Genomic DNA, 27,285 nt, shown 5'->3' with positions numbered 1-27,285 from the left:
GGAGACCAGATATAGTGAATGCAGGGTCCGGGGAGACCAGATATAGTGAATACAGGGTCTGAGGAGACCGGATATAGTGAATGCAGGGCCCGGGGAGACCAGATGTAGTGAATGCAGGGCCCGGGGAGACCAGATATAGTGAATGCAGGGTCCGGGGAGACCGGATATAGTGAATGCAGGGTCCGGGGAGACCGGATATAGTGAATGCAGGGTCCGGGGAGACCGGATATAGTGAATGCAGGGTCCGGGGAGACCGGATATAGTGAATGCAGGGTCCGGGGAGACCGGATATAGTGAATGCAGGGTCCGGGGAGACCGGATATAGTGAATGCAGGGTCCGGGGAGACCGGATATAGTGAATGCAGGGTCTGGGGAGACCAGATATAGTGAATGCAGGGTCCGGGGAGACCAGATATAGTGATTGCAGGGTCCGGGGAGACCAGATATAGAGAATGCAGGGTCCGGGGAGACCGGATATAGTGAATGCAGGGTCCGGGGAGACCAGATATAGAGAATGCAGGGTCCTGGGAGACCAGATATAGTGAATGCGGGGTCCGGGGAGACCAGATATAGTGAATGCGGCGTCCGGGGAGACCAGATATAGGGAATGCGGGGTTCGGGGAGACCAGATATAGTGAATGCGGGGTCCTGGGAGACCAGATATAGTGAATGCGGGGTCCGGGGAGACCAGATATAGTGAATGCGGGGTCCGGGGAGACCAGATATAGTGAATGCGGGGTCCGGGGAGACCAGATATTGTGAATGCGGGGTCCGGGGAGACCAGATATAGTGAATGCTGGGTCCGGGGAGACCAGATATAGTGAATGCTGGGTCCGGGGAGACCAGATATAGTGAATGCGGGGTCCGGGGAGACCAGATATAGTGAATGCAGGGTCCGGGGAGACCAGATATAGTGAATGCAGGGTCCAGGGTTTAGTAACACTTTACTCTCCCTAACGGTGCCCTAGGAAGATTACCTATCCATCTGGGATGATGGCAACTAAACTAGTACTGTACTCTACTTGCTTTTAATGAAAACGGGCAAGAAAAGCCCTTAAAAATAAGATAAGTGGGTGGCTGCGCCCTTAAAGTTCTACCATTTGAAGCAGGTTCTCAACATACACAATATATATCACTTTTTTTTTTACCGTCAATATTCGAGAAAGAAATTGCTAGGTTGCTTCCTGATAAAGAAAAATCTAAGCAATTAAAGGCTGATCTGATAAAAAATATTGTAAGACTTCCTAACAAAACCATCTTTGTGTAAAATAATAAAAAAAACCCTTTTCTTTGGGGTCTCCACACCTAAACATATCTGAAGCAGATGATCTCCACTTACTTTGCCAGAAAAACGGGTAAAATGTGATTTATTTAGTCATTTCAATAGTTTTTTGCTTTACAACAGTATATTGTCATCGCAGACTTCTTGATCTTGACAGCCTTCGGTTCTGTTTTAGGCCAATGAAAACTTTCAGATTGTAGTCAGCAGATTTTTAGATGGGATTAAAGAGACAAGAAGGCAGCTGAATATAAAAAAAATGTGTTGATTCCAAATATTCTGAGGCCTGACAGGTGTATTTAAGACTGGGTTTACACTTGTGTGGTGTAATTCGAACAGGAATCGCACCGTATTCCTGTGCCCATCACATGCGATGTCTGTGCAATTTGAGCCATACATTTTGTATGCTGCAAAGTCCTTTTTTCCCCCCGTAGCTGAATTGCATTGCATGGGTGTTCACACGCATGTGATCTGATTCTAGCAATTGCAGTAATCTGCGATTTGTTTCAGGGTTTCTTTGATTTAACATTGACAACCGCAGCAGATTGCATGGACCCTGTGTGATTGCAATAGGGTGCAGGAAATGCACAGGATTGCTGCATTTCACACAACGCATCAGTATGAACCAGGACTTTTACTTTGAAAATATATTTTGCAGGCAAGTGCCATCATTTGTCAACATTTTCGTCTTTTTCCTTGGGCTTTTATGTGCACTGCATTGCAATACATTGTTGTGCATTTGCATGCATTACTCTGCATTTGCACTGCACTGATCTAGTGTGCACTATACCCATAGAGTAACCTGGATTTTAGATGGCCTATGCTGTTGGAATGCAGTCAAAAATGCATCCCACTGCATCTGATGTGAATGGGCCCTAAGATGTGATGGCTGCATTAGTTCTCTTTTTGCTTTCTTTCTTCTATTTAAATTTTGTGATCCAGCCAAGTCTGTTGTTTTTCAGAAGAGCAAGCTCTCCTACAGATGTATTGGTCACATGGATGAGACAAACCATTTACCACTGACAGGAGTACTTACAATAATTAGTTTTTATTTATTTATGTAAAACCTTTATCCCAAAAGAAAAAAAACTGTTGCTGTAACGTCTTATAAAGCGTGGAGTTTGGCTTCAATTTGTTAGTGTATTTAAGTTTGCTAGTACATCTAACACTCCCCCCAGACTGACAGTGCTGCTTTCCAAAGGTGCCCCTTGTGCTCCTTCATCCACTCTAATATAGCAGGCGTGGCCAGATCACCAGGTGAAAACAGAGGGGGAAGTACCTAAAAAATAAAACTAATGCAGTCACCACATCTAATGACTGGTAAGCTGCAACGTATTCTGTTTGTCGGTTTTGTGTTTAATGCCGCTTTAGGCCTCTTGCACATGATACTTATGTTTTAGCATCAGCATTTTTGGACGTAATTTCAGACTTTTGTTTTGCGCATATGCACATTCATGCACACAATACACTCCTATGCACAAAATCCATTAATATTTATGCTCACATGCGTGTATCTGTGCCAAATACTGACCAGGACTGCAGCTTTTTCTATTTTTTTTTTAAACTCTAAGAATACGGAGTACTTGATTACGAACCTCTGTGTACAGGCACCTTTTAAACAATGGGTTGCATTTTAGATCAGTAAAAAACCCAGCTGTACTGAGCTTTTTTAAGCTGCAATGTACAAAAGGCCTTTAAGTGTTACTAAACCCCATGACCCTGCATTCACTATATCCGGTCTCACTGGACCCTGCATTCACTATATCTGGTCTCCCCGGACCCTGCATTCACTATATCTGGTCTCCCCGGACCCTGCATTCACTATATCTGGTCTCCCCAGACCCTGCATTCACTATATCTGGTCTTCCCAGACCCTGCATTCACTATATCTGGTCTCCCAGTACCCTGCATTCACTATATCTAGTCTCCCCGGACCCTGCATTCACTATATCTAGTCTCCCCGGAACCTGCATTCACTATATCTGGTCTCCCCGGATCCTGCATTCACTATATCTGGTCTCCCCGGATCCTGCATTCACTATATCTGGTCTTCCCGAACCCTGTATTCACTATATTTGGTCTCCCCGGACCCTGCATTCACTATATCTGGTCTCCCCGGACCCTGCATTCACTATATCTGGTCTCCCCGGACCCTGCATTCACTATATCTGGTCTCCCCGGATCCTGCATTCACTATATCTGGTCTCCCACAGTACACAGAACATGGAAATGCACTTATCGTAGTAAATATAAACTGCTAAATGATTATTTTCTTCAACAGTATATAGCAGTCTTCTGACTTCTATCAGTGTCATGCAGAGCACTGATAAAGCTTGTAGGAGGAGTTTTCATTTTGCTCTAACTGTTCTATGAGGCTGCATAACCCCTGACCCTCTGTCTGGACAGTGCTGATTGGCCATGTGCTGATCACATGCACTCTCCCAAAGGAAAAAAAAACTATGTAGCAATACACACTAAACTGAGCATGTGCAGAGCAACTCCTAGAGCTCTGTACTATCAGCAGATGGATTGGGGACAGTAGAAGAAGGGAGGATCAGAGAAGACAGGATCAAAGAGCCTTTACACACAATGCAGAGGAGTAACCCCTTCGGTTCCACAGTGAGTATAACAAGTATGCTTTACTGCATATACAGACTGATTTTACTGTTGTGGGTTTAGTAACACTTTAAGGGCTCATGTACACTGCAGCTGATAAACTCACGTTTAGAAGCTGTTCAGCGATTTTTTTTTCAGCAGCCCCTGAACTCACCCTAATGTTTTCCTATGTGTCCATGTACAAATCTTTGTTTGCAGTCATTTGCATGCATTTGAGTTTACAGTCTTTTTTTGAACGCAGAAAACTTGCGTTCAGCAGTCGATTTTATCAGCGTTTCAAGCGCAAAACGCTTGTAAACGCGGCAAACCGCATTTATAAGCGTTTGCGTCTGAATTTTTTTTTTTAACTCTTCCAGTTCTCGATTCTGTCCAGAGCCTTTTTTCATCATGGGAAATGCATGCAAAGCGTTTTCAAAGTACTCAAATGGAGAAAACACTGAACACAGGATGTTCCTACCAAGCTGGTCACACATTGAAATAACCAATTCACACCTCAGACCTCTCCCACCCTTGGAAAGAAAACATATGTTAATGACCATTCACACCTCAAATTCCTCAGGAAGACCCCCTGCCTGTTGACCTCAATGACTCCCTCCACCAGCCACCTTCCCACCCTTGGAAACAAAAGAAATGTTAATGAGCAACTTACACCTAAGCTAATCTCAACACCTACTGCTGTCTCTGCTTCTACTCTCTGTATTTCTCTGAAACAGTCTGAAATAGTTAATAATTTCCATTTTCGGTGTATTCTGGGTATTTGGGAGATTCTGTGTTTATCTTTATGAAAAACGCTTCTAAATGCAAACGCACATAAACGTGTTATGCAAACGTGGCTAAACAGACATTTTTTAGCCTATGTTTTCCAGCAGTCAGTTTCCATCATTCAGAAGTGTCCCGTGTACATGGGGCCTAAGAAGTGGTCAGGGGCAGGTTTGATATTGTTGTAGTACTACTTTAGAGCAGCAGAGAGAAGAATTTATGAATCCAGCTGAATCCTTGCAGTGAATCTCCTATTTCCTCTCTCACTTTGTAGCATGGCCTAGCACATGTCTTTATAAATCTTCTCTAGCACATGGTATGATTGTACACACAATTTTTTGAACTACAGCAAGACTGACAGCAATTTTTACAGCCAATATAGATCTGGAACCAAGCGTCAGTACTGCCCATTTGTAACGTGTCCCAGTCTGCGTGGTTTTCAAATACTTTTTATATGTTTTGTTTGAGTAAGTCTCCCCCCCCCCCTTTCCCCGTTAACTGGCTTCTTTGAGGGGAAAGAAATATACGAGGGCAAGTTTTGAAAGAAGCAAAAGTTAGCAAAGGGGAACAACTTTATGCTTTAGCGGAATTTATATTTTTAGAATTAAAAAAAAAAGTTCTGTTTGTTTTCTGAGGGTCTGAAATCAGCATTACAAAATTCCGAACTAAGTAAGCAAAATACTTCTCAAGTTCAGCTTCTTGAAAAAACATACTTCGGGCTTGCAGGGCCATAAAAGAAGTTGTTAAGAGAGTAAAAGGGACTGTTCATTGTAGGCTGCCTTTTTAGTTCCTTCAAATAATACAGTGATAACAAATATTCTTGGAAGTTCTTGTTGCTTTCGTTTTTACGAGCTTTAATAAGAGATCTGTCAGTCAGAGCCTGTATAAATATGCACCGTTCAAGGGCTGTTGTATATAAAAGTGCTCTTTGTGTGCGCAGGTTGTTTTTATGGTTTTACGTTATATTTGCAATAAAGTTTTTATTCAGTTAAATTGCATAATACGGTGACCGTCATTTTAGGTGATCGTGACCGTTGATACACTTTTTTTTATTGTATATATGATTGATATGTATAGTATATAATGAATATAATATGGGCAGCACAATGGCCGAATGGTTAGCTCTTTCGTCTGGCAGTACTCGGGTCGCTGGTTCGAATCCCAACCACGGCACCACCTGCCTGGAGTTTGCATGTTCTCCCTGCGCCTGTGTGGGTTTCCACCGGGTACTCTGGTTTTCTTCCACACTCCAAAGACATGCTACTAGGTTAATTGGTTCCTGTCTAAATTGTCCCTAGTATGTGTATGTATGAATGTGAGTTAGGGACTTTAGATTGTATACCCCTTGAGGGTTAGGGACTGATGTGAATGTACAATATATATGTAAAGTGCTGCGTAAACTGACAGCGCTATATAAGTACCTGAAATAAAACATTGTCACTGTCTTTCTGAAAAAAAATTATTTAAGGGCCAGTGTCTATGGCCATTCTTCACATTAGAAATGCTTCTTTCCCAATAAAACTGTACTAGGAGTGCAAAAGCAGGTCAAAGGAAGACTAATGCAGGCCATAGACGGGTCGAAAACTGGCCGTTTAAAAAAAAAAAAAAAAAAAGAAAAATCGGTCGTTCAGTCGGCTGACGTTACCACCAATGGTAAAAAATCGGCCGATTTTCGTACCATCTTTGGCCGGCATATTTACTTCTGTCCCTTGCAGAGAGCCCTGCTATTATATTTTACATAAAAAAGTATTGTGGTTGCAACAATGTATCCATTTGTATGCATTTCGGATACAGATTTTTTTATTCAGATACAAATAGATACATTGTTGCAACCGCAAGACTTTTTCATGTAAAATATAATAGCGGACTGGAATTCTTCTTCTTTTTCTTCTGCTTCTTTTCTTCTTTTCCTTCTTTTTCTTCTTCCTCTTTTTCTTCTTTTTTTTTCTACTTCTTCTTCGCAGATTTTTTTATCCGTTAAACGATCGGACGATTTGCCCATCATTGCCGGGAAAATCGGCGATCGTCAACATTGGTCGCGAATTTTCCAACTTTACCAATAAAAAAAATGTGCCAAAACGCCGAAAAATGGCCGACCAACTAACCCACTAATGGTGCGAAAATCGGCCAATTTTCGACCCGTCTATGGCCTGCAGAAGGCTAGGTTCACACCTATGCAGGTTTCCTTTGAGACATTTCTGCATTGCTTTTTGCACCTGCGTTTTTGGCATGTTTTGGATGAGTTTTTTTTTTTTTTTTAATGCAAATAGCATCAAAAACACAATACATACTTTTTATGCAGCGTTTCCATTGAAGTCTATAGAACCAAAAATGCAACTTTTTGCATTCAAAAAAGTCCCTGACCCTTTCCAAAAAACACACCAGGTGAAAACGCAGAGATTTGAACACGTCCCATAGGAAATCATGTTAAATGGACTGTACTGCGTTTCTGCAAAACGCTGCAGAAAACACTTAGGTGTGAACCTAGGGTAAGGGATAGTTCACACTAGATGCAGTTCAGTGCACTTTTTTCTGCATCAGAAATGCATGCACAGTGTGTTCCATGTATTCCAATGGCCCTGGTTCACACCAGTGAAGTCAGTTCCAGTCATTTTTCCAGTGCAAGGAAAAAAAAGTAGAACATGCTACATTTTTTTCTGCACAGAACCATGGCAAACCTCATCATAGCTGCACCGGAACTGCATGTGGTGTGAACTGTAAGCAAAAATGTATCTGAAAAGCATCCGGAGTGCATTTTTGCAGTGTGAATTGGCTCTTATTCAGGTCAAAGGCAGCTGTCGGTGAACTGTGAATGATTGCAGAAGTTTCTTGAACTGGTTTCCGATGCAAGCGGGGAATGTTCCTGAAAGCACTGTGCGTTTGCCTATCGACAGAAGCCAACAGCCCATTGATGCAAGCCATTAGTCCTGATTTCAGGTCTTAGTCAAAGAGGGTTTTTTTAAATACCAGTGGAAAGCATTCAAGGGCATACATTTATGTATTATACATGGTGTGACAATTTAATTGCTGGTATGGAAAAAAAAAAAGTTTGCTTACATATACACTAGCGGCTGTTGTCACCTTCAAAGTCCCCTTGTGAAGTGACACACTCTTCTAGATGACTGTGCCACCGCAGGAAACATTCCTGGAATTCGTTTTCCAGAATGCTGCTCAATATCTTCGTTGCAGCGCTCTGAATATCGAGAATGTCATCGTATGTGTATGTATGAATGTAAGTTAGGGACCTTAGATTGTACACCCCTTGAGGGTTAGGGACCGATGTGAATGTACAATATATATGTGGGCAGCACAGTGGCTAAATGGTTAGCACTTCTGTCTGGCAGTACTAGAGTCGTCGGTTCTAATCCCAACCACGACACCACCTGCCTGGAGTTTGCATGTTCTCCATGTGCCTGTGTGGGTTTCCTCCGGGTACTCCGGTTTCCTCCCACACTCCAAAGACATGCTGGTAGGTGAATTGGCTCCTGTCTAAATTGGCCCTAGTATCTGTATGTATGAGTGTGAGTTAGGGACCTTAGATTGTACACTCCTTGAGGGTTAGGGACTGATGTGACTGTACAATATATATGTAAAGCGCTGCACAAATTGACGGCACGATATAAGTACCTGTAATGAATAAATATCTGTGTCCTTTTAAGGCATTTTTAAAATTTTGGAAACAGCCAAAAGTCGCAGGGTGCTAGGTCAGAGGAATAAGGTGGTTGGTAACGTTTCAGAATAGATTTCTTGGTCGGGAACTCGCGAACACTTAACACATCGTGTGCAGGAGCATTATCATGGTGGAGAATCCACTTGTCAAGCCAGAGCTCCAGTCTTTTCTTCTGAACAGATTCTCTGTCTACGTTTGCATCCGTCCTTTGAGTTTTTGGATGCCCACTTCTTGCACCATCACGGACATCTTCCCGCCCCTCTTTAAATTGCCTATGCCATTCAAAAACACTTGATTTCTTGACAGAATGTTCACCACACGCCTACTGTAACAGAGTTAAAGTTTCACTCTCACTTTTTACCAATTTTCTTGCAAAATTTGATGTTAATCCACTGCTCCAGATTCCTGTCACTATTTTTCCACCGCAGGGGAGTGCACGCTCGTGTTATTTCTTCTACAACTCCATGAATACTGAGTCAACTGCTCTGTAACCCAGTCAAGTGCAAATTGGAACATCTCAGAATAAGCTCGATTGCAAATGGTTGTGTGACCACCGTAGTGCTACGCCGCGAGTATTCCAGGAATTAAATTGTCACACCTCTCTGTCTGTAGAGTGTGAGAGAAAACCCGGATATCAGGAGGAAACCCATTGCAAATTAATAGGGAATATGCAAAATGGTGTGTGGTGAAAGCACAGGTCCATCCATTTGCCCTGTTTCTCAGTACTGAAACAGCTGGTAACAAATGAAGACAGTAGAACACTCATTACTGAAAGTTCTAAAACAATATAACAGGGAAAGGAGAAAAAGACCCAAGAAAGGGTAGATGACAAACAGAAGAAACAAAAGACGACATAAGAGGCAGGAAAAGACTCACCCACATGTCAATATGTTATGCTACAAGTCAGGAATATTACATACTAGGTACCCAGATGTACCCCTGGTTTTTATGACAATGCCCTCCTCCCAACTGATTAGGTTTGGAAAAAAAGAACACCTTTTAGCACAATATTTAGGTAAAACTTCTACTTTTTTTTTTTTTTATTTCAAAGAGTATTTATATCTTTACCAACAATGTAGTTCTTGATCTTTGTGTAATTTAAAGTATTTGTAAAGGTTTAAGGTTTTCTACCTTCATGCATTCTATGCAGTAGCAATAGCCCCCCCAGCCCACCCTATTACCCCCTCTCATTCCAGTGATGTGCACTGGAGTCTCCGCTATCCTGGGACTCCATCTTCTCACTGGCTCTCCTCAATGGCTCCCGCTGCTGTCAATCACAGCCAGTGAGCCAATGAGAACAGAGAGTGTGTGGGGACGAGCCACAGCTCTGTGCGTGAATGAACACATGGAGCAGCGGGTGCCCCCATAGCAAGCTGTGTGCTGTGGGGGCACCCGACAAGAGGTAGGGGCCAGGAGAGTCTGCGGGGGATCCAAGGAGGATTTGGGCTGTAAACGCGGCTAACCGTGTTTATAAGCATTTACGTTTGAATTTTTTTTAACTCTTTCATTTCCAGATGCTGTGCAGAGCCTTTTTTCATGAAAAATGCATGTGAAGCATTGTCCCAGTACTCAAATGGACCTGGTACGCCATACTTTGTGGTTTTGCATGAAAGAAAATATGTTAGACACTGCTGCAGTAATGTCTGCACAGAAATGAGCTGGAACACATCCAAACACCACAAAAAAAAACGACAGCTAATTATTATTACTATTATACAGTATTTATAAAGCGCCAACAGTTCGCTCAGCGCTGTACATTACAAAGGGGGACAGAACATGTGACAGAACAATACCAATACAATGCAAAACATGAGGGGATCGAGGGCCCTGCTCTTTCGAGCTTACAATCTAGGAGGGAGGGGATGGTGGCACAGGAGGAGATAGCTGTGGGGGATGGGGTGGTAGGAAGAGTGGAGGAGGTCGGCAAGTTAGCAGGGGTGGGGTAGGCTTCCCTGAAGAGGTGGGTTTTCAGGGTGCGCCTAAAGGAGAGGAGAGTAGGTGATAATCTGATGGGTTGGGGGAGGGAGTTCCAGAGGATGGGTGACACCCTGGAGAAGTCCTGGAGGCGGGCATGGGAGGAGGAGACCAGGGAACTAGAGAGAAGGAGGTCTTGTGAGGAGCGGAGTGTGCGTGCTGGGCGGTACTTGGATATTAGGTCAGTGATATAGTTCGGGGCAGTATGGTGGACGGCTTTGTACGTCAGTGTTAGGATTTTGAATTTGATCCGTTGCGCAATCGGAAGCCAGTGGAGGGATTGGCAGAGGCTGGTGGCGGAGATGGAGTGGTTGGTAAGGTGGATGAGTCTGGCAGCCGTGTTCAGGATCGACTGAAGCGGGGATACCCAGCGGCGAGGCAGGCCAGTGAGGAGGGAGTTGCAGTAGTCGAGTCGTGATATGACGAGGGAGTGGATGAGCTGTTTAGTGGTTTCTGGGGTTAGGAACGTGCGGATTTTGGCGATGTTGCGGAGGTGAAGTCTGCACGAGTTTGTTAAAGGTTGGACTTGGGGCTGGAAGGATAGGTTGGAGTCCAGAACAACACCAAGTACTCTGGCATGCGGGGCGGGTTTGATGGTGGCGTTCTTGGATGTGACGGAGAAGTCAATGGGGGGGTGGGGTCCGGGCTGGGGGGAAGACAAGAAACTCGGTTTTGGAGAGGTTCAGTTTAAGGAAGTGGAGCGACATCCAGTCTGATATGTCGCTCAGTAGGTGTGTCTCAACACATACTGCTCTCTCTGCTTCTGCTCTCTCTATTTATCTCAAAATGTCTGAAATAGTTAATTTTTTACTGTTTTTCAGTGCATTCTGGGCATTTTGGAAGGTCTCCTGAGGTTATTTTTTAAAAACGCTTCTAAACGCAAACGCTCATAAACGCGGTATGCAAACGCGGCTAAGCAGACTTTTTTAACCTACGTTTTCCAGCAGTCAGTTTCCATCGTTCAGAAGTGTCTCCTGTACATGGAGCCTTACTATTTACAGTGCTAAAGTAGTGTAAAAACCTCATCTGACGTACAGTATGAGTAAACAGACCCGTCTCTCTCCAGGCTGTTTTGCCAAATGCTTTTATACAAGCTTTCTGGACAGCACTCTCATAATTTGCTGACCAAAGACTTGTGGCTTATAAAAAGCACAGGGTACGTGCCAGTGTTTGCGTCTGCAGCTTATCGGTTTCTTCTTCTTCCTGTTTGAGTCACAGAGATTTTTATCTCATATGTGCTCTTTTGTAGAGATTTTTATGGTTGCCTTCTCATGCACTGCTCTGGGTTAATCATTCCAAGCGATCTGCTTTTATGGTGTTCTGATGTAGAAGCCAGATACAGATGAATTTTATGCTAAAGAACTAGTGGCTTGTGTTTGCAAGTTGGCACATGTCCACAAGAATTTGTTACAGAACACCATGAAGGCCTCCAAGATGGTTTTGTTGTCAGGATTCACGTTACTTGTAATGCTCGTGAGTGATGACAGTTGCTATATACAAAAATTCATTGTAATTAGGTTACTGCACTATGGTTTGAGCAGATCTGGTTTGTGTTTTTGCCCAACAGTCCCTTCTGCAGTGGTAACCAATCTGCTGTGAATGGCAGGGTTGTCAAATGTCAAGAAATGTACATAGAATTCAAGAAAATGTAGATTCTGCAAGTTTCTTTAAAAATAACTGTTTTCTGCTGCACTTTATTATGGTTATCATCCAGTTATGGTCCAATTATTGTCCAACTCTAAAATTTACTGTGCCGCCAATAAATTAAAAACACTTGACTTCTACATTCTGCTTGTGTATCCAAACCAAAGGGAGCCATTTTCATGTTGTTTAACAGTCAATTGTTACTTCTAGCCAATGGGCAGCACAGTGGCTAAATTCTTCTTCTTCTTATTGTACAGTATTTATAAAGCGCCAACAGTACGTTCAGCGCTTTACAATACAATGGGAGACAATACATGAGACAGTACAATAACAATACAGTGCGATAGACGAGGGGTTAGAGGGCCCTGATGGTTAACACTTCCACCTGGCAGTGCTAGGGTTGCTGGTTCAATTCCCAACCACGGCACCACCTGCCTGGAGTTTGCATGTTCCCCCTGTGACTGCATGGGTTTCCTCCCACACTCCAAAGGCATGCTAGTAGGTTAATTGGTTCCTGTCTAAATTGGCCCTAGTATCTGTATGTATGAATGTAAGTTAGGGACCTTAGATTGTACACCCCTTGAGGGTTAGGGACTGATGTGAATGTACAATATATATGCAAAGCACTGCGTAAATTGACGGCACTATATAAGTACCTAAAATAAATAACTGATAACCATTTTAGTAGCACACTTGAGCCCAATGAGGTGACTTTCAGCAAGTAGTTAAAGAGTAAAATTGACCATACACTGACCGAAGTTTATCAGGTTCAGCAGGGACTGGATGAATTTTGATCAATATGTCACATTCCCTGCTCAACAGAAGTCTACCAGTTGATCAACTTCTACTGAAGGATAATGTTGGAAAGCTTTCCTTATACAACAACTGCAGCTGCTGATCAGCCCATTCTGACAGCAGTGGGCACCACTGTCAGAATACAAGGTCCCAGCAGGGGGATTCCCTCCTTGTGTGGGTGGAGGATTCTGTTCTGCTGGCTGACTGAAAAAAAGTAACAGTAAATAGTCAGCTTTAACCACTTTACACCACCCAACACATGTGCAGCGCCAATGGATGGGCTTTAATCACACGTGCTGCACATAGACGTTGCTGGGAGGCTGATGTTCTTATGCTGGGAGCTGCTCACTACGTGCTCCAAGCAGAAAGAATGATCTGCCAAAGACAGCCCCTGGTCCAGACTAAAGATCGGTTGTTGGGGATACCGGAGATTCCAATCAAGTGATCACGGTGACAGTTGTCAATTGATTGCCAATCCCTCCTCCCCCTCCCAGGCATTCCAAGGGACGATATGGCGGGAGGAATTACCCTGACCTCATAGCTTAGCCCTAGATGTCAGTAGTAAGGATGCAGCAACAAACACCTGACTGGGGTTCTGACCTTTCCCCAATAACTCCATAGGGCAGTGGTCTCCAAACTGCAGCCCAGTGGCCAGAAGTGGCCATTTGCTTGTCTTTATCTGGCTGTTGGGGCACTATTCCACCAACTGACACCAATAACGGGACACTATTCTTCCAGTTGATGCCATCAATGGGGCACTATTCCCTCCAATAAAAGCAATGATGGTTTATGCCCACAGATGTAGGGGCATTTCCAAACCCACTGGTCACAATGGATAGTAAACTGGCCCTTTGCTTAGAAAGCTTGGAAACCCCTGGGGAATAAAAAATAAAGTTGGATTTGGGCTTCAAAGTGATTCTAGAGGCTGAAGGTTTTTTACCATTTGACCATTCCATAACTGGTGGTCATACTGGCTGGTAAGGTTCATCAGCACACCATGGGGTTTGGTGGATTCTATCTTCTCTCATCTGTTTTGTGGAAAAATGTTTTGTGAAGGTTCCATTACTCCCTGCTCAAGGCTTTTTTTGCTGCACTGTTCGGTTAGAAATTAACTAATGGGACTTTTTTTATTCACATTAAGTGTTTTGTAATTATCCTGGTCATTGAAATATGTTTTTTGATGCACTTTACTGTTTTTGGTGATTTCACAGTGTTTATACTATACTAATTTAATTTACTTTATAGTGCTGCACTTTTTTGTATATTAATACTGATCTGAGCCTGATCCCAATCCAGCGATGTGCACGAAAGCAGAGGCTCTCCTTCCTCATTGGCTGAGGCACAGCAGCGGAGCCATTGGTTCCCACTGCTGTCAATCCCAGCCAGTGAGAAGGAAGCAGGGGGCTGGGCTGAGCTGCGCTCTGTGTGTGTTATGGACTCAGAGGCTGCTCAGGAGCAAGCACACACGAGTGCCCCTAGAGCAAGCAGCTTTCTATGGGAGCACTCAGCAGGGGAAGGAGCAAGGACTGCTGGCGGGGAATCTGAAAAGAGGAGGACTGGGGCTGCTCTGTGCAAAACCATTGCACAGAGCAGGTAAGTATGACAATCATTGTTATTTAAAACAAAACAAAAATACAACCTAATTAGAAATGCATTTGAACACATCTGCATGTTAGCTAATGTACCTATGCAAATGCAAGCATTTTAGCACGTTTGCCCAGGCGCACATTCTTGGAGAAGAGCTTTGTCTGTGCAAGCGCATAAACGCACTTGTAGTGATATTAAAGGCAAGTTTTTTTATTTTTTTCTAAATAACAAAACAAACATGTCATACATACCTGCTCTGTGCAATGGTTTTGCCCAGGACAACCCGATCCTCCTCTTCTCGGTTCCCCCGTCAGTGTTCCAGGCTCCTCCCTCCAGTCGAGTGCCTCTAAAGCAAACAGCTTGCTTTGGAGGCACCTAAGCAGGCTCACTCCCAAGCTGTTGCTCTGAGTATCCATTCACACACACAGCCGCGGCTCGGTGCTGCCCCCTCTCTCGCCTCATTGGCTCACTGGCTGTGATTGACAGCAGCAGGAGCCAATGGCTCCCACTACTGTCTCAGCCAATGAGGAGGAAGCTGAGGCTGTCATGAACATTGCTGGATCACGATAGATCTCAGGTAAGTATTGGGGGGCTGCTGAACAAATCTTGAGCCTTTAGAACCACTTTAAGTGCATGCTTATGGGCGTAAATTTATTCTAATGGCTAGAATGCATGAATATTCTGGCCAATAGAATGTGTTGGCACGCAAACACTGCTAAACACCATACACATGTAAACATGTAAAAAGTGCGAAAAAAATGCATTCACACACGGAGCCACGGCTCAGTGCTGCCCCCTCTCTCTCCTCATTGGCTCACTGGATGTGATTGACAGCAGCAGGAGCCAATGGCATTACTGTCTCAGCCAATTAGGAGGGAGCTGAGGCTCTCATGCACATTGCTGGATCACGATGGGGCTCAATAAGTATTGGGGGGCTGCTGAACAAATCTTGAGCCTTTAGAACCACTTTAAGTGCATGCTTATGGGCAGAAATTTATTCTAATGGGTAGAATGCATGAATATTCTGGCCAATAGCAGTGTTTGTGTGCAAACACATTCTAAATGCCATACACATGTAAAGATGTAAAAGTGCAAAACAAATGCAAGATTAGAGGCATTTTTTCTGGCAACTTCTGGCAGCATAAATTCATATGCTTGTGTGTATGATGGAGGCAGCACTGGAACAGGGCTTCTGTGGGCTTTTTCTCACCCCATCTGGAGGCAGATGAGGCCTGAAACCTTTGAATATGGCCCCCCACATGTGACTGGTTTTATTTGACTCAGCAGGAAACACTTTACAAAACACTTGACCTCTGAAGGTCTGAGAGCCGTATCACTTTCTAAGCGCTTTTAATTCCTATTTAACCACCTGTCTCAGGAGAACGAACCAAGAAGCCACGTTTCATAAACTGATAGTCACGTTTCTTTTTTTTTAACCGACATTGACCTGCCTGTGGAGAATTGTGTGTTTGTTCTTACCCAAATTAAGGTCTGAGCGAAAGGAAGGGGTCAAGTTTAAAGCCTGTAACTAAAAAAAATTATACATCTGCATAAGTGTCTAAATTACACAAAATTGCAGCAGCGTAAAGTACACGTATTATCAGCCGCTCACATGGGATCATCGTGGGAAAATCGACCCCTTCATGCTGTCATTAAGCTGTCACGTGTACAATGGTATGTTGTAATGATGATAGAAACCATTTTCCAGTGAATGGGCCCATGTAGAGATCAGCAGCTTTTGTGATGCATAGAGAGACAGAACCGCTGCTGCTGCTGACATGCCACTTTTTGCATATGGTGCTGTTTGTTCAAGAGGTATTTGGTCAGGCGCCACAATCAAACGCTGGTGGTTACGGCTTTACAGCAGAATGTGTATAAAAGCAACAGTTCTGTTACATTGTAGGGAGGCTTTTTATTTTTAGTGTCACCCTAAAGGAACATTCAGAGTAACTTTCAATTATTCGTAGGGGCTGATGGAGGGAAAGTGTGCCGACAAGAAAATATCTTGTCCCCCCCGGGAACAAGTCAGAATCCTTGATTTGTTATCAGACTAGGACAGACCAAGCTGAATGATGTTTTTTATTATTATTATTATACATGATTTATATAGCGCACATTATTATTATTATTATACAGGATTTATATAGCGCACATTATTATTATTATTATACAGGATTTATATAGCGCACATTATTATTATTATTATTATTATTATTATACAGGATTTATATAGCGCACATTATTATTATTATTATTATACATGATTTATATAGCGCACATTATTATTATTATTATTATACATGATTTATATAGCACACATTATTATTATTATTATTATACAGGATTTATATAGCGCACATTATTATTATTATACATGATTTATATAGCGCACATTATTATTATTATACATGATTTATATAGCGCACATTATTATTATTATACATGATTTATATAGCGCACATTATTATTATTATTATACAGGATTTATATAGCGCACATTATTATTATTGTACATGATTTATATAGCGCACATTATTATTATTATTATACAGGATTTATATAGCGCACATTATTATTATTATACATGATTTATATAGCGCACATTATTATTATTATTATACAGGATTTATATAGCGCACATTATTATTATTATACAGGATTTATATAGTGCACATTATTATTATTTTTATACATGATTTATATAGCGCACATTATTATTATTATTATTATACATGATTTATATAGCGCACATTATTATTATTATTATTATACATGATTTATATAGCGCACATTATTATTATTTTTATACATGATTTATATAGCGCACATTATTATTATTTTTATACATGATTTATATAGCGCACATTATTATTATTATTATTATACATGATTTATATAGCGCACATTATTATTATTATTATACATGATTTATATAGCACACATTATTATTATTATTATACATGATTTATATAGCGCACATTATTATTATTTTTATACATGATTTATATAGCGCACATTATTATTATTTTTATACATGATTTATATAGCACACATTATTATTATTATTATTATTATACATGATTTATATAGCGCACATTATTATTATTTTTATACATGATTTATATAGCGCACATTATTATTATTATTATTTTTATACATGATTTATATAGCGCACATTATTATTATTTTTATACATGATTTATATAGCACACATTATTATTATTATTATACATGATTTATATAGCACACATTATTATTATTATTATACATGATTTATATAGCACACATTATTATTATTTTTATACAGGATTTATATAGCGCACATTATTATTATTATTATACAGGATTTATATAGCACACATTATTATTATTTTTATACATGATTTATATAGCGCACATTATTATTATACATGATTTATATAGCGCACATTATTATTATTATTATACAGGATTTATATGGCGCCAACAGTTTGCTCAGCACTTTACAATATAACCGGAGACAATACAGTAACAATACAGTTCAATACAAGAGGGATAGGTGGGCCCTGCTCCTTGGAGCTTACAATCTAAGAGTTTTTTTCTAGCATGCTTTTTATTTTTCAGGGCTCGCTGAGCCATGCGACTAGGTGGAGGTTAAAGCAGGCTGTTGAGCTGTTGTTCTGCCACCCCCCCTACCCCCCACCTAAGCAAGGACACAAAGCCACCTTAGATTGTTAAGGACTGAGATGTCAACATACAATATATATGTGAAGCGCTGCGTAAATTGATGGCGCTATATAAGTACCTGTAATAATAATAATAATTCTGGGCTGTACACATGCCACTGCTGTGATGTTTTTCCTCATGGCCGAGGCAAAAAATAAACCCCTGTTGTGTTCTGTGGGCAGTACCTCCAGTGAATGCGACCCATTCAAGTTAAGTCAAGCAGAACCAACCCTAGGTTCACACTCACATTTTTTTAAAACTTTTTTTAAATTGCTTATTCAGTTTTAAAATAGGGTAACAAGATACCAGACATTTATGACTGTATAAGCTTCCTCTTTTCCATGTTGTGAAGGGCGTCTTTGCGTGGACACAGCAGCCTAATATTTATTTATTACAGGTACTTATATAGCGCCGTCAATTTACACAGCGCTTTACATATATATTGTACATTCACATCAGTCCCTAACCCTCAAGGGGTGTACAATCTAAGGTCCCTAACTCACATTCATACATACACATACTAGGGCCAATTTAGACAGGAACCAATTCACCTACCAACATGTCTTTGGAGTGTGGGAGGAAACCAGAGTACCCGGAGGAAACCCACACAGGCACAGGGAGAACATGCAAAATCAAAGCAGGTTGTGCCATGTTTGGGATTCGAACCAACGACTTTAGTACTGCCAGGTTGAAGTGCTAACCATTTAGCCACTGTGCTGCCTATTCATTTGGAAGGGCTGCCATGGCTTGCAAAACACAGGGAAAACAGTGCAGGTGTTATTTCCAGTGCAGGAATTATTGGCATCTGCCTGTGAGTCCTGCGTTTTGTGTGCAGGGGATTGCAACTGCGGGACAAAGTCTGTGAAGCGTGAACTGACCCTTAGCCCTGCTTCACACTGATGCGGTGCAGAATTCGCAGCATTTTCTGTGCGAATGCCACACCACATCAGAATCCCACCCTGTTCATGCAAACCGCTGAAGGTGTGTTTGTTAACAGCACCCCGAAAGCGGTCCGCAAAACGCGGAGCAATGTTCAGAATCGGATCAAATAGGTGTGAATACCCATGCGATCCGATTTTAGTGCAGACCCAAAAAAGGGTCCTGCACCTTTTTGGCGCAGAAGCGATGCAATTTGAGCCATACAAAATGTATGGCTCCAATCGCACCGCACACAAATCGCATGTGATTTTCACAGGAATGTGGTGCGGTTCCTGTGCGAATCACATGCAATATACCGCACCGCATACACGTGAACCCAGGCTAAAGGCTGAATACTTGTCCAACGATCCCTTGGCATATTCTTCTCATTGCTGGTCTTTGGGCCTATTCATTGGCCAGCAGGAGATGACGTCACTCCTGTGCATGTGTAGGAGCTATTGATCTCGGCATTAAGGAACCGGCCCAGCACAGTAAGCTGAGCTGCACATGCACAGCTCAGTTTACAGTGCTGTAGAAGACAGTAAGCTGGAAGTTAGGGGCATTTTATTGAAGAAGAGACATTGCATGTTTGTTACATTGGAACTTCAGTAATGGGCTGTACCAAACCCGTGCTGCAGTTTTCAGGGTTAAAACAGGTGGCGAGAAGTCAGCATATCATCTCATCACCACCTGTCAAATATCCTCGGAAAAGCGATCTACCACAGATCATATTTTAGTGGTGTGGCAAGGGCTGCTGCACGTCAGAGCGAACCCTTGGCCCAAGAAATGTTGGTCTCTTGCTTCCCCCGCAGCTCTCACAAATTTCTTCTGGACTCCTTAGGACTGTTCCAGGAGGCAATGTCCTCCCTAGCCTGGTCTTCTACTATTTACTTCTCTTACCTCTGCAAACCTCCTTAGCAGAGCACTCAACCATTTGAAGTCTGAGCACTGAAACAGCCATGTTGGTTCATGCTAGTCATGTGACAGTAGCGATTGTCACCAATAACTGCTAAGGAGCAGAAAGAACATTTACCTGCCTTCTACAGTGTAAAATGGATTGTTCTAAACTATCATTCTTTATGTTCTTTGTTTTTAGAATGACAGGGAGAGAATTCTTTTCAAGATATCCTGTTCTTTATCCCTTTCTTCTGGAACAACTTGAAGATGTTGCCAACACAGTTGACAGGTAACAAAAAAAAAATGCTAATAAAACTAATTGGACATGTTATATATATATATACACAACCTTTTTGTGAATTATAAAAACAAATTAATAAAATAAATAAATCAATTTCAAATTACAAACATATAATGTGCAACAAAGTCCCACTAATCCAGAAAAATGTCCAAAAAGAAGTCCAAAATAGTTATTATTGAGGTAAGAAGTCCAATAATATTATTGAGGTAATGCACTAGATATTTTTATATCTTATTTTGAGGTGTGTTTTGGATGGAATAGCAGCCAATCCTTTCAGTGGATGAAAAGAGTGAATATATTTGGGATATTTGTGGACACTATTTTGGACTTCTTTTTGGACATTTTTCTGGATTAGTGGGACTTTGTTGCACATTATATGTTTGTAATTTGAAATTGATTTATTTTATTAATTTATTTTTATAATTCACAAAAAGGTTGTGTATATATATTATTGCACTTTCTAGGGAGAAAGTATTGACTTTTTGAGGTTTATAAGGGTTTATATTGATTAAATACTTGGACATGTTGTCATTCTTTGATTTAATGACTTGTTTTGTCCATATGCTGATGTGCATGCGTTGTATTCTTTAATTAACTGTAGAACAGTAATATGACAGAGATAGGATGGGCTTTTTGGTAACACGACTGATACTTTGGGGGAGATTTACTAAATCTGGAGCAGCTGTGCATGGAAGCCAATTGGCTGCTAACTTCAGCTTGGTCAATTAAGCTTTGGCAATAAAACCTGGAAGCTGATTGGGTTATATGCAGAGTTGCACCTGATTTTGCACTCTCCTGCTTTAGTAAATAACCCCCATTGTTACTGAGCATAATCAGAGCTTTGCTTTTTTGTATTTAAGAGGATTTCCCATTTTGAAGAGAAAAATACTAGGCTTGTCACCTGATATGGGTTTTACGCTATGCTTTTCACACTTCTAGAGCACTACCAGCTACTTGTTTCTCTTTTTCTTCACGGTGGGGGGTGTTGAGATGTGCTCTTTGTGTCCTGACTCTTTTTTTTCTATCACTGTCACTGGCTCAATTGTCTGACCTATTTCCCATGCCAGCAACCATAGGGATCATCCTTGCTTCTGACCTTTCTGTTTCCATCCCTTCTTGACACAAAGTGGTATTAAGGTTTGTTTTAATCTATATTCATACTTCAACTTGACCCCATCTGACCTACTACTGCAGCACATTGTAATTGCGTCTATTTTTATTGTATTTATCACAGGTACTTATATAGCACTGTCAATTTATACAGCGCTTTACATATTTATTACACATTCACATCGTTTCTTGCCCTCAAGGAGCCTACAATCTAAGGTCGCAAACTCACATTACCCACTTCCCCTCCTGAGGATTTACCCCCCTTCCTGACCAGGCCATTTTTTGCGTTACGGCGCTATGTTTCTTTAACTGACAATTGCGCGGTCATACAACGTTGCACCCAAATAACATTTACGTCCTTTTTTTTCCCACGAATTTCAGGTGTATCTGATTGCCTGTGCATTTTATTTTTTGAGCTATTAAAAAAAAAAGACCGACAATTGTGAGAAAAAAACAATATTTTTGACTTTTTGCTATTAAACATGTCCAAAATTTAAAAAATCAAATTCCGTCATAAATGTAGGCCAAAAAGTATTCTGCCCCATGTCTTTGCTAAAAAATATCCCAATACGTGTAAATTAATTGGTTTACGTGAAAGTTATAGAGTTTACAAATGGCGGTATATATACTGTGTTTTTTTGTTTGTTTTTTTTAATTTTTAGTAGTAATGGCGGCGATCGGCATCTTATAGCGGGACTGCGGTGGACATTCAGACACTGGGGGGAACTGACTTGGTGTCACTGACATCCCCGGTGACGCCAATACAGTGATCAGTGCTAAAAAAAAGCACTGACACAGTACTAATTGCACTGGGCAGGAAAGGGTTAACATGAGGGGCAATCAAAGGGTTAACTGTGTGCAGGGATTGTTTTATTAGAGGGCGGTGTCTGTGTGCTTCACTGTAAGCACACTGCTTTGGATGGCTGTGCAGTGCACAGCCATCCAAAGCAGTGTGCCTGAGCTGACAGGGAGGAGAACTGTTATGTAAACAAAACAGTTCTCCTCCCTGTCAGAGATCCTCAGTAATCACCAGCCAGGACCCAGTGATTGACACCCGCAACCGTGATTTTGCGCACCCGTGCCACCCTGTAGCAGTATTTCTGCTATAGGGCGGTTGGAAAGCGGTTGGGCCAATTTAGACAAGAACCTACCAGCATGTCTTTGGAGTGTGGGAGGAAACCCACACATGCACAGGGAGAACATGCAAACTCCAGGCAGGGAGTGCCATGGTTAGGATTCAGACTGTCTACCCTAGTGCTTCTAGGTGGGAGTGCTAACCACTTAGCCACATATGCAGTATATGGTACATTCACATCAGTCCCTGACCTCAAGGAGCTTACAATCTAAGGTCCCTAGTTCTTAAACACTTTTTGGGAGTGTAGAAGGAATAAAAAAGTAACATATGTATTACTGCCTTTGTACAAATTGGGCAGGTTTCCCTTCACTTCTTGTCCCAGAGAAAAGGTTGAAGGATCAGAGAAATAGAAACTGATACAACATCTCTTTTGAGTAGAGCAGTGGCTTCCTGTGGCTTCCTGCATCGGTGACACTCCTTTATCTTTTGTCCTGGTGTCCCATGGAAAAAAGTGAGTTCAGATCTCTACAATGAATAACAATAAAAACCTGACAAAAGTTCTAACTTTTTCCCATGCTAGCCAAAATTTTAAAAGAATGCTATTTAGGTTGGAGTTATGCTATAAAACCCCATAGGTTTGGATGTTACCCCTTTATGACAATAAAAATGATTTAAACAACTCATCAATTCTGTGTTTAGCTTTGTTAGGTATTTCTCGAGGGTATAGTTCAGCAATGAAGTTCATCATGCACCAAGCCTTCTTGCCATTCTCAAATAGTAGCACATGGAATAATTGTGAATGAAACCTTAAGGCACAAACCTGGCGTAGTGAAACAAAATATAAATTAGAATGAGTTGTCCTTTAAATTAAATGATAATTGTGTTTTAATTGAGTTCGGCGATGGAAAAGGGAAAACTGGTAACTGAATAGTTATTACCTAAAAGTCTAAAGTCTCACAAAGCTGAAATTGACTAACTATAAACATCACTGATGTGCAGAAATTATTTTGCATCCCCATGAGCCACCTTGGAGTCTGGGGCCCCAGGTAGCCACCCATTCTTCCCTTATTTTAATCCACCGTTGGCTTTGAAATGTGATTTGAAAGGGTCTGGTAGAAGCAGCAGGTGTTAGGTTTCCCCTCTGATTGAGTGAGGGCTCTGGCAGTCCAGGCGTGTAAAAGAGGAGAGTTTTCAAATTGAGAGGTGCTGGTACAGTTGGTTTGGGCATCTTATATAGGAGGCCCCTCCAAGAGCTCTACCTGACAGGAGTGACAGCAGATAGACAGAACCAGAATCATTTCTTACAGCTGGCCTGGAAGTGGTTTGGAATCCATGAAGTATATATATGGGCAAAAGAAGGGGTGATTCAACTCAACCAGTCTAATCCCTCTACAACCTCTACAGAAATTTGTTGTCTGAAAACGATGATAGACATTAGTTTATGTACTTGATGCACGGTGTAAAAATAGGGTCATATTATTATTATTATTATTATACAGTATTTATATATTGCCAAAGGGTATGCTCAGCGCTGTACAGTAGCAAGGGGGACAGAACATGAGACAAGACAGTAACAATACAATACACGAGGGTTCAAGGGCCCTGCTCTTTCGAGCTTACTATTATATTCAAGGGAGGGGAAGGTGGTACAGGAGGAAATGGCTGTGGGGGATGGAGTGGTGGGAGGAGTGGAGGAGGTTAGTTGTTAGGTGGGGTCAGGTGTTAGGTGAGGTTGGGGTAGGCTTCCCTGAAGAGGAGGGTTTTCAGGGTGCGCCTAAAGGTGAGGAGGGTAGGTGACAGTCTGATGGATTTGGGTAGGGAGTTCCAGAGGATGGGGGAAGTCCTAGAGAAGTCCTGCAATCGGGCGTGGGAGGAGGTCATACATTTGTTTCTATTGCTGTAATACTTTCCCTCCATTACCCTTTTCACATATAAAAGTATTTTTTACAGCTGATCTTTGGGGTAAAAAAAAAAGATATACACTTGCAGTGAGTCACTGTACCCATTGCAAGAGTTACTAAACCAGGACCGTGCACTCACGATATCCGATCTCCCACAGTACACGTTACATGGAAATGCAGAAATTGTAAATATAAACTGCTAAATATCTTTTCTCATCAGCAGTATATAACAGTGACTTCTATCAGTGTCCAGCTGAGCACTGGTTAAAGCTTGTAGGAGTAGTTTTCATTCTCCTCTGACTGTCCTATGAGGCTGCAGGACCCCTGACCCTCTGTCTGGACAGTGCTGATTGGCCCTGTGCTGATCACCCACCCAAAGATAGAAACCTCATTAGCATTACACACTCAACTGAGCATGTGTAGAGTGACTCCTAGAGCTCGGTACTATTAGCAGATAGATTGGGGGCAAAAGAAGACGGGGAGGATCAGAGAAGACAACCTTTTTGCACAATGCAGAGGATTAACCCCTTAGGTTCCACAGTGAGTATAACCAGGATGCTTAACTGGATAAAAAGATTGATTTTACTGTGGTGGGTTTATTAACACTTTAACTGCGTGTTTTGCAGAGGGGCGATGAATAAGGTGATATACTTGCTTTATTCCTCTCCTTCTGCAGCTGGTGTTCTCCTCTGCTACCTAACGCTCCAGAAGGTGGGCATCCTCCCTTACAATGCAGGTGTACAATCTAAACGCACACGTTCCTGCATTAAAAATGGCTGTGTGTATAAGTGGGTGCTGCAGTGACCATCAGCTGGAGCCGAACAGAACCAGCAAGAGAGAATGTCACCAGAACAGCGAGGATCACCAATATGGGTCCAAAAGTTTTAATGAAAGATCACATAGTTACAGCAAGGCAACGTTTCGGAGTCTTGCAGGACCCCTTCATCAGGCAGAACTGCTGGATCTGCATTATATGGGATGATGTCAGTGAGCTGTGATTGTTGGGTACCGAAGAGAATAGACTTTGGAGAACAAGTCCCAAGAAGAGGAGGAAGCCTGTGAAAGGGAGGAATAAAGTCACTATATCTCCCTATTTTTCATCTCCTAGGCAAAACCAGCAGTTAACCCTTACAGTAGGGAGGGGATCCACTGCACAGATAAATGTTTTTTTCCAGGAGTTCAGCTTTAACAAACGTAATATCTTGAAAAGGAGATTCTACGTTTAGACTAAAAAAAACTTAAACTGCAGAATTGTTGATAAAAACAAACTTTCTGTTTTTAGCTTTTACTTTGAAATCCTAATGGCCAGCAGCTGTTATGGCCTAGGTGCTAGTGAAAGACTCAGTGCATAGTTAGCACAGTGCCAGCCTCCACATGGGATGTAATCAGTTAGGACTCATGTACACTGCAGCTGATAAACTCACATTTAGGAGCTGTTCAGCGTTTTTATCAGCAGCCCCTGAACTCCCCCTAATGTTTTCCTATGTGTCCATGTACATATCTTTGTTGACAGTCGTTTACAAGCATTTGAGCTTACAGTCATTTTTTTGAACGCAGAAAACTTGCGTTCAGCAGTCGATTTTATCAGCGTTTCAAGCGCAAAACACTTGTAAACGTGACTAAATGTGGCAAATCGCGTTTATACGCGTTTGAAAATGTTTTTGAACTCTTCCAGTTCCCGATGCTGTCCAGAGCCTTTTTTCATCATGAAAAATGCATGCAAAGCATTTTCAAGGTACACAGATGGACAAAACACTGAAAACAGGATGTTCCTACCAAGCTGGTCACACATTGTCATGACCAATTCACACCTCAGACCTCTCCCACCCTTGGAAACAAAAGATATGTTAATGACCATTCACACCTCAAATTCCTCATGAAGACCCCCTGTCAGGTCACCTTAACCACTTGCCTACCGGGCACTTATACCCCCTTTTTTACCAGGCCAATTTTCAGCTTTCAGAGCTGTCGCATTTTGATTGACAATTGCGCGGTCATGCAAGATTGTACCCATATGAAATTTTTATAATTTTTTTCTCACAAATAGAGCTTTCTTTTGGTGGTGTTTAATCGCCGCTGGGCACTTTACTTTTTGAGCTATAAACAAAAAAATTGCAAAAAATTTGAAAAAAAAAAGTTTCTTTGTTTCTATTATAAAATTTTTCAAACAGGTAATTTTTCTCCTTCACTGATGTGCGTTGATGAGGCAGCACTGATGGGCACTAATAGGCTGCACTGATAGGCAGCACTAATGAGGTGGCATGGATAGGCGGCACTGATAGGCGGCACTGATAGGCAGCACTAATGAGGTGTCACAGATAGGCGGCACTGACAGGTGGCACTGACTGACAGCACTGACAGGTGGCACTGACTGGCATCACTGCTGGCCATTGACTGGCGCAACTGCTGGGCACTGACTGGTGGCACTGACTGGCAGCACTGCTGGGCTGCACTTATGGGCACTGGTGGGTGGCACTGGTGGGAACAGGTGGGTGGCACTGGTGGGCACAGGTGGGTGGCACTGCTGGGCACAGGTAGGTGGCACTTCTGGGCACAGGTGTGTGGCACTGCTGGGTGGCACAGGTGGGTGCACTGCTGGACACAGGAGGGTGCACTGCTGGGCACAGGTGGGTGGAACTGGTGGGTGGCACTGCTGGGCACGTATCATCAGGGCACTGATCTTCAGTGCCCTGAGGAACGGTGCCGATCCCTGCTCTGACAACTGCCAGTTTTCGGCAGTACTTTCCTCACGCTCTGACAGCGTGAGGAAAGTGCAGCCGAGAACCGGCAATTGCATTTCCCGGTGATCAGCGTGTCATTGGACACGGCTGATCACGTGGTAAAAGACCGCTGTGATTGGCCTTTTACCACATCACGTGATCAGCTGTGTCCGTAGGCACATTATTAGGCACCTGTGTGTATACATATACACGTTCATAGCTCCCAACTACCCCTCATTTGGAGGGAGGATACATCTTTTGGAAATAAATCCCCCTGGTCCTTATTCTAACTCTTTGCCTCTCTTTTTGTTTTTACCTACAATCATGCCTTGAC

The 27,285-nt window shown here is 42.1% G+C and overlaps 1 protein-coding gene across 1 annotated transcript in view; it reads left to right on the top strand.

Annotated features, from left to right (window-relative positions):
* Positions 1 to 27,285, top strand: part of THADA (THADA armadillo repeat containing) — an 870,089-nt gene that overhangs the window by 354,474 nt on the left and 488,330 nt on the right. Inside the window, exon 27 of the mRNA XM_089677843.1 lies at positions 20,044 to 20,133. Within this exon, the coding sequence (XP_089533969.1) occupies positions 20,044 to 20,133 (90 nt within the window). The remainder of the gene's footprint in view (positions 1 to 20,043; positions 20,134 to 27,285) is intronic.

Source organism: Staurois parvus, unplaced genomic scaffold (assembly GCF_062004578.1).
Source record: "Staurois parvus isolate SC_StPar_1 unplaced genomic scaffold, SC_StPar_1.0 ptg000192l, whole genome shotgun sequence".
In the NCBI taxonomy this organism is placed as follows: Eukaryota; Metazoa; Chordata; class Amphibia; order Anura; family Ranidae; genus Staurois; species Staurois parvus.
The sequence above is the reverse complement of the archived record's forward strand: the minus strand, read 5'-3'. Positions and strand labels throughout refer to the sequence as shown.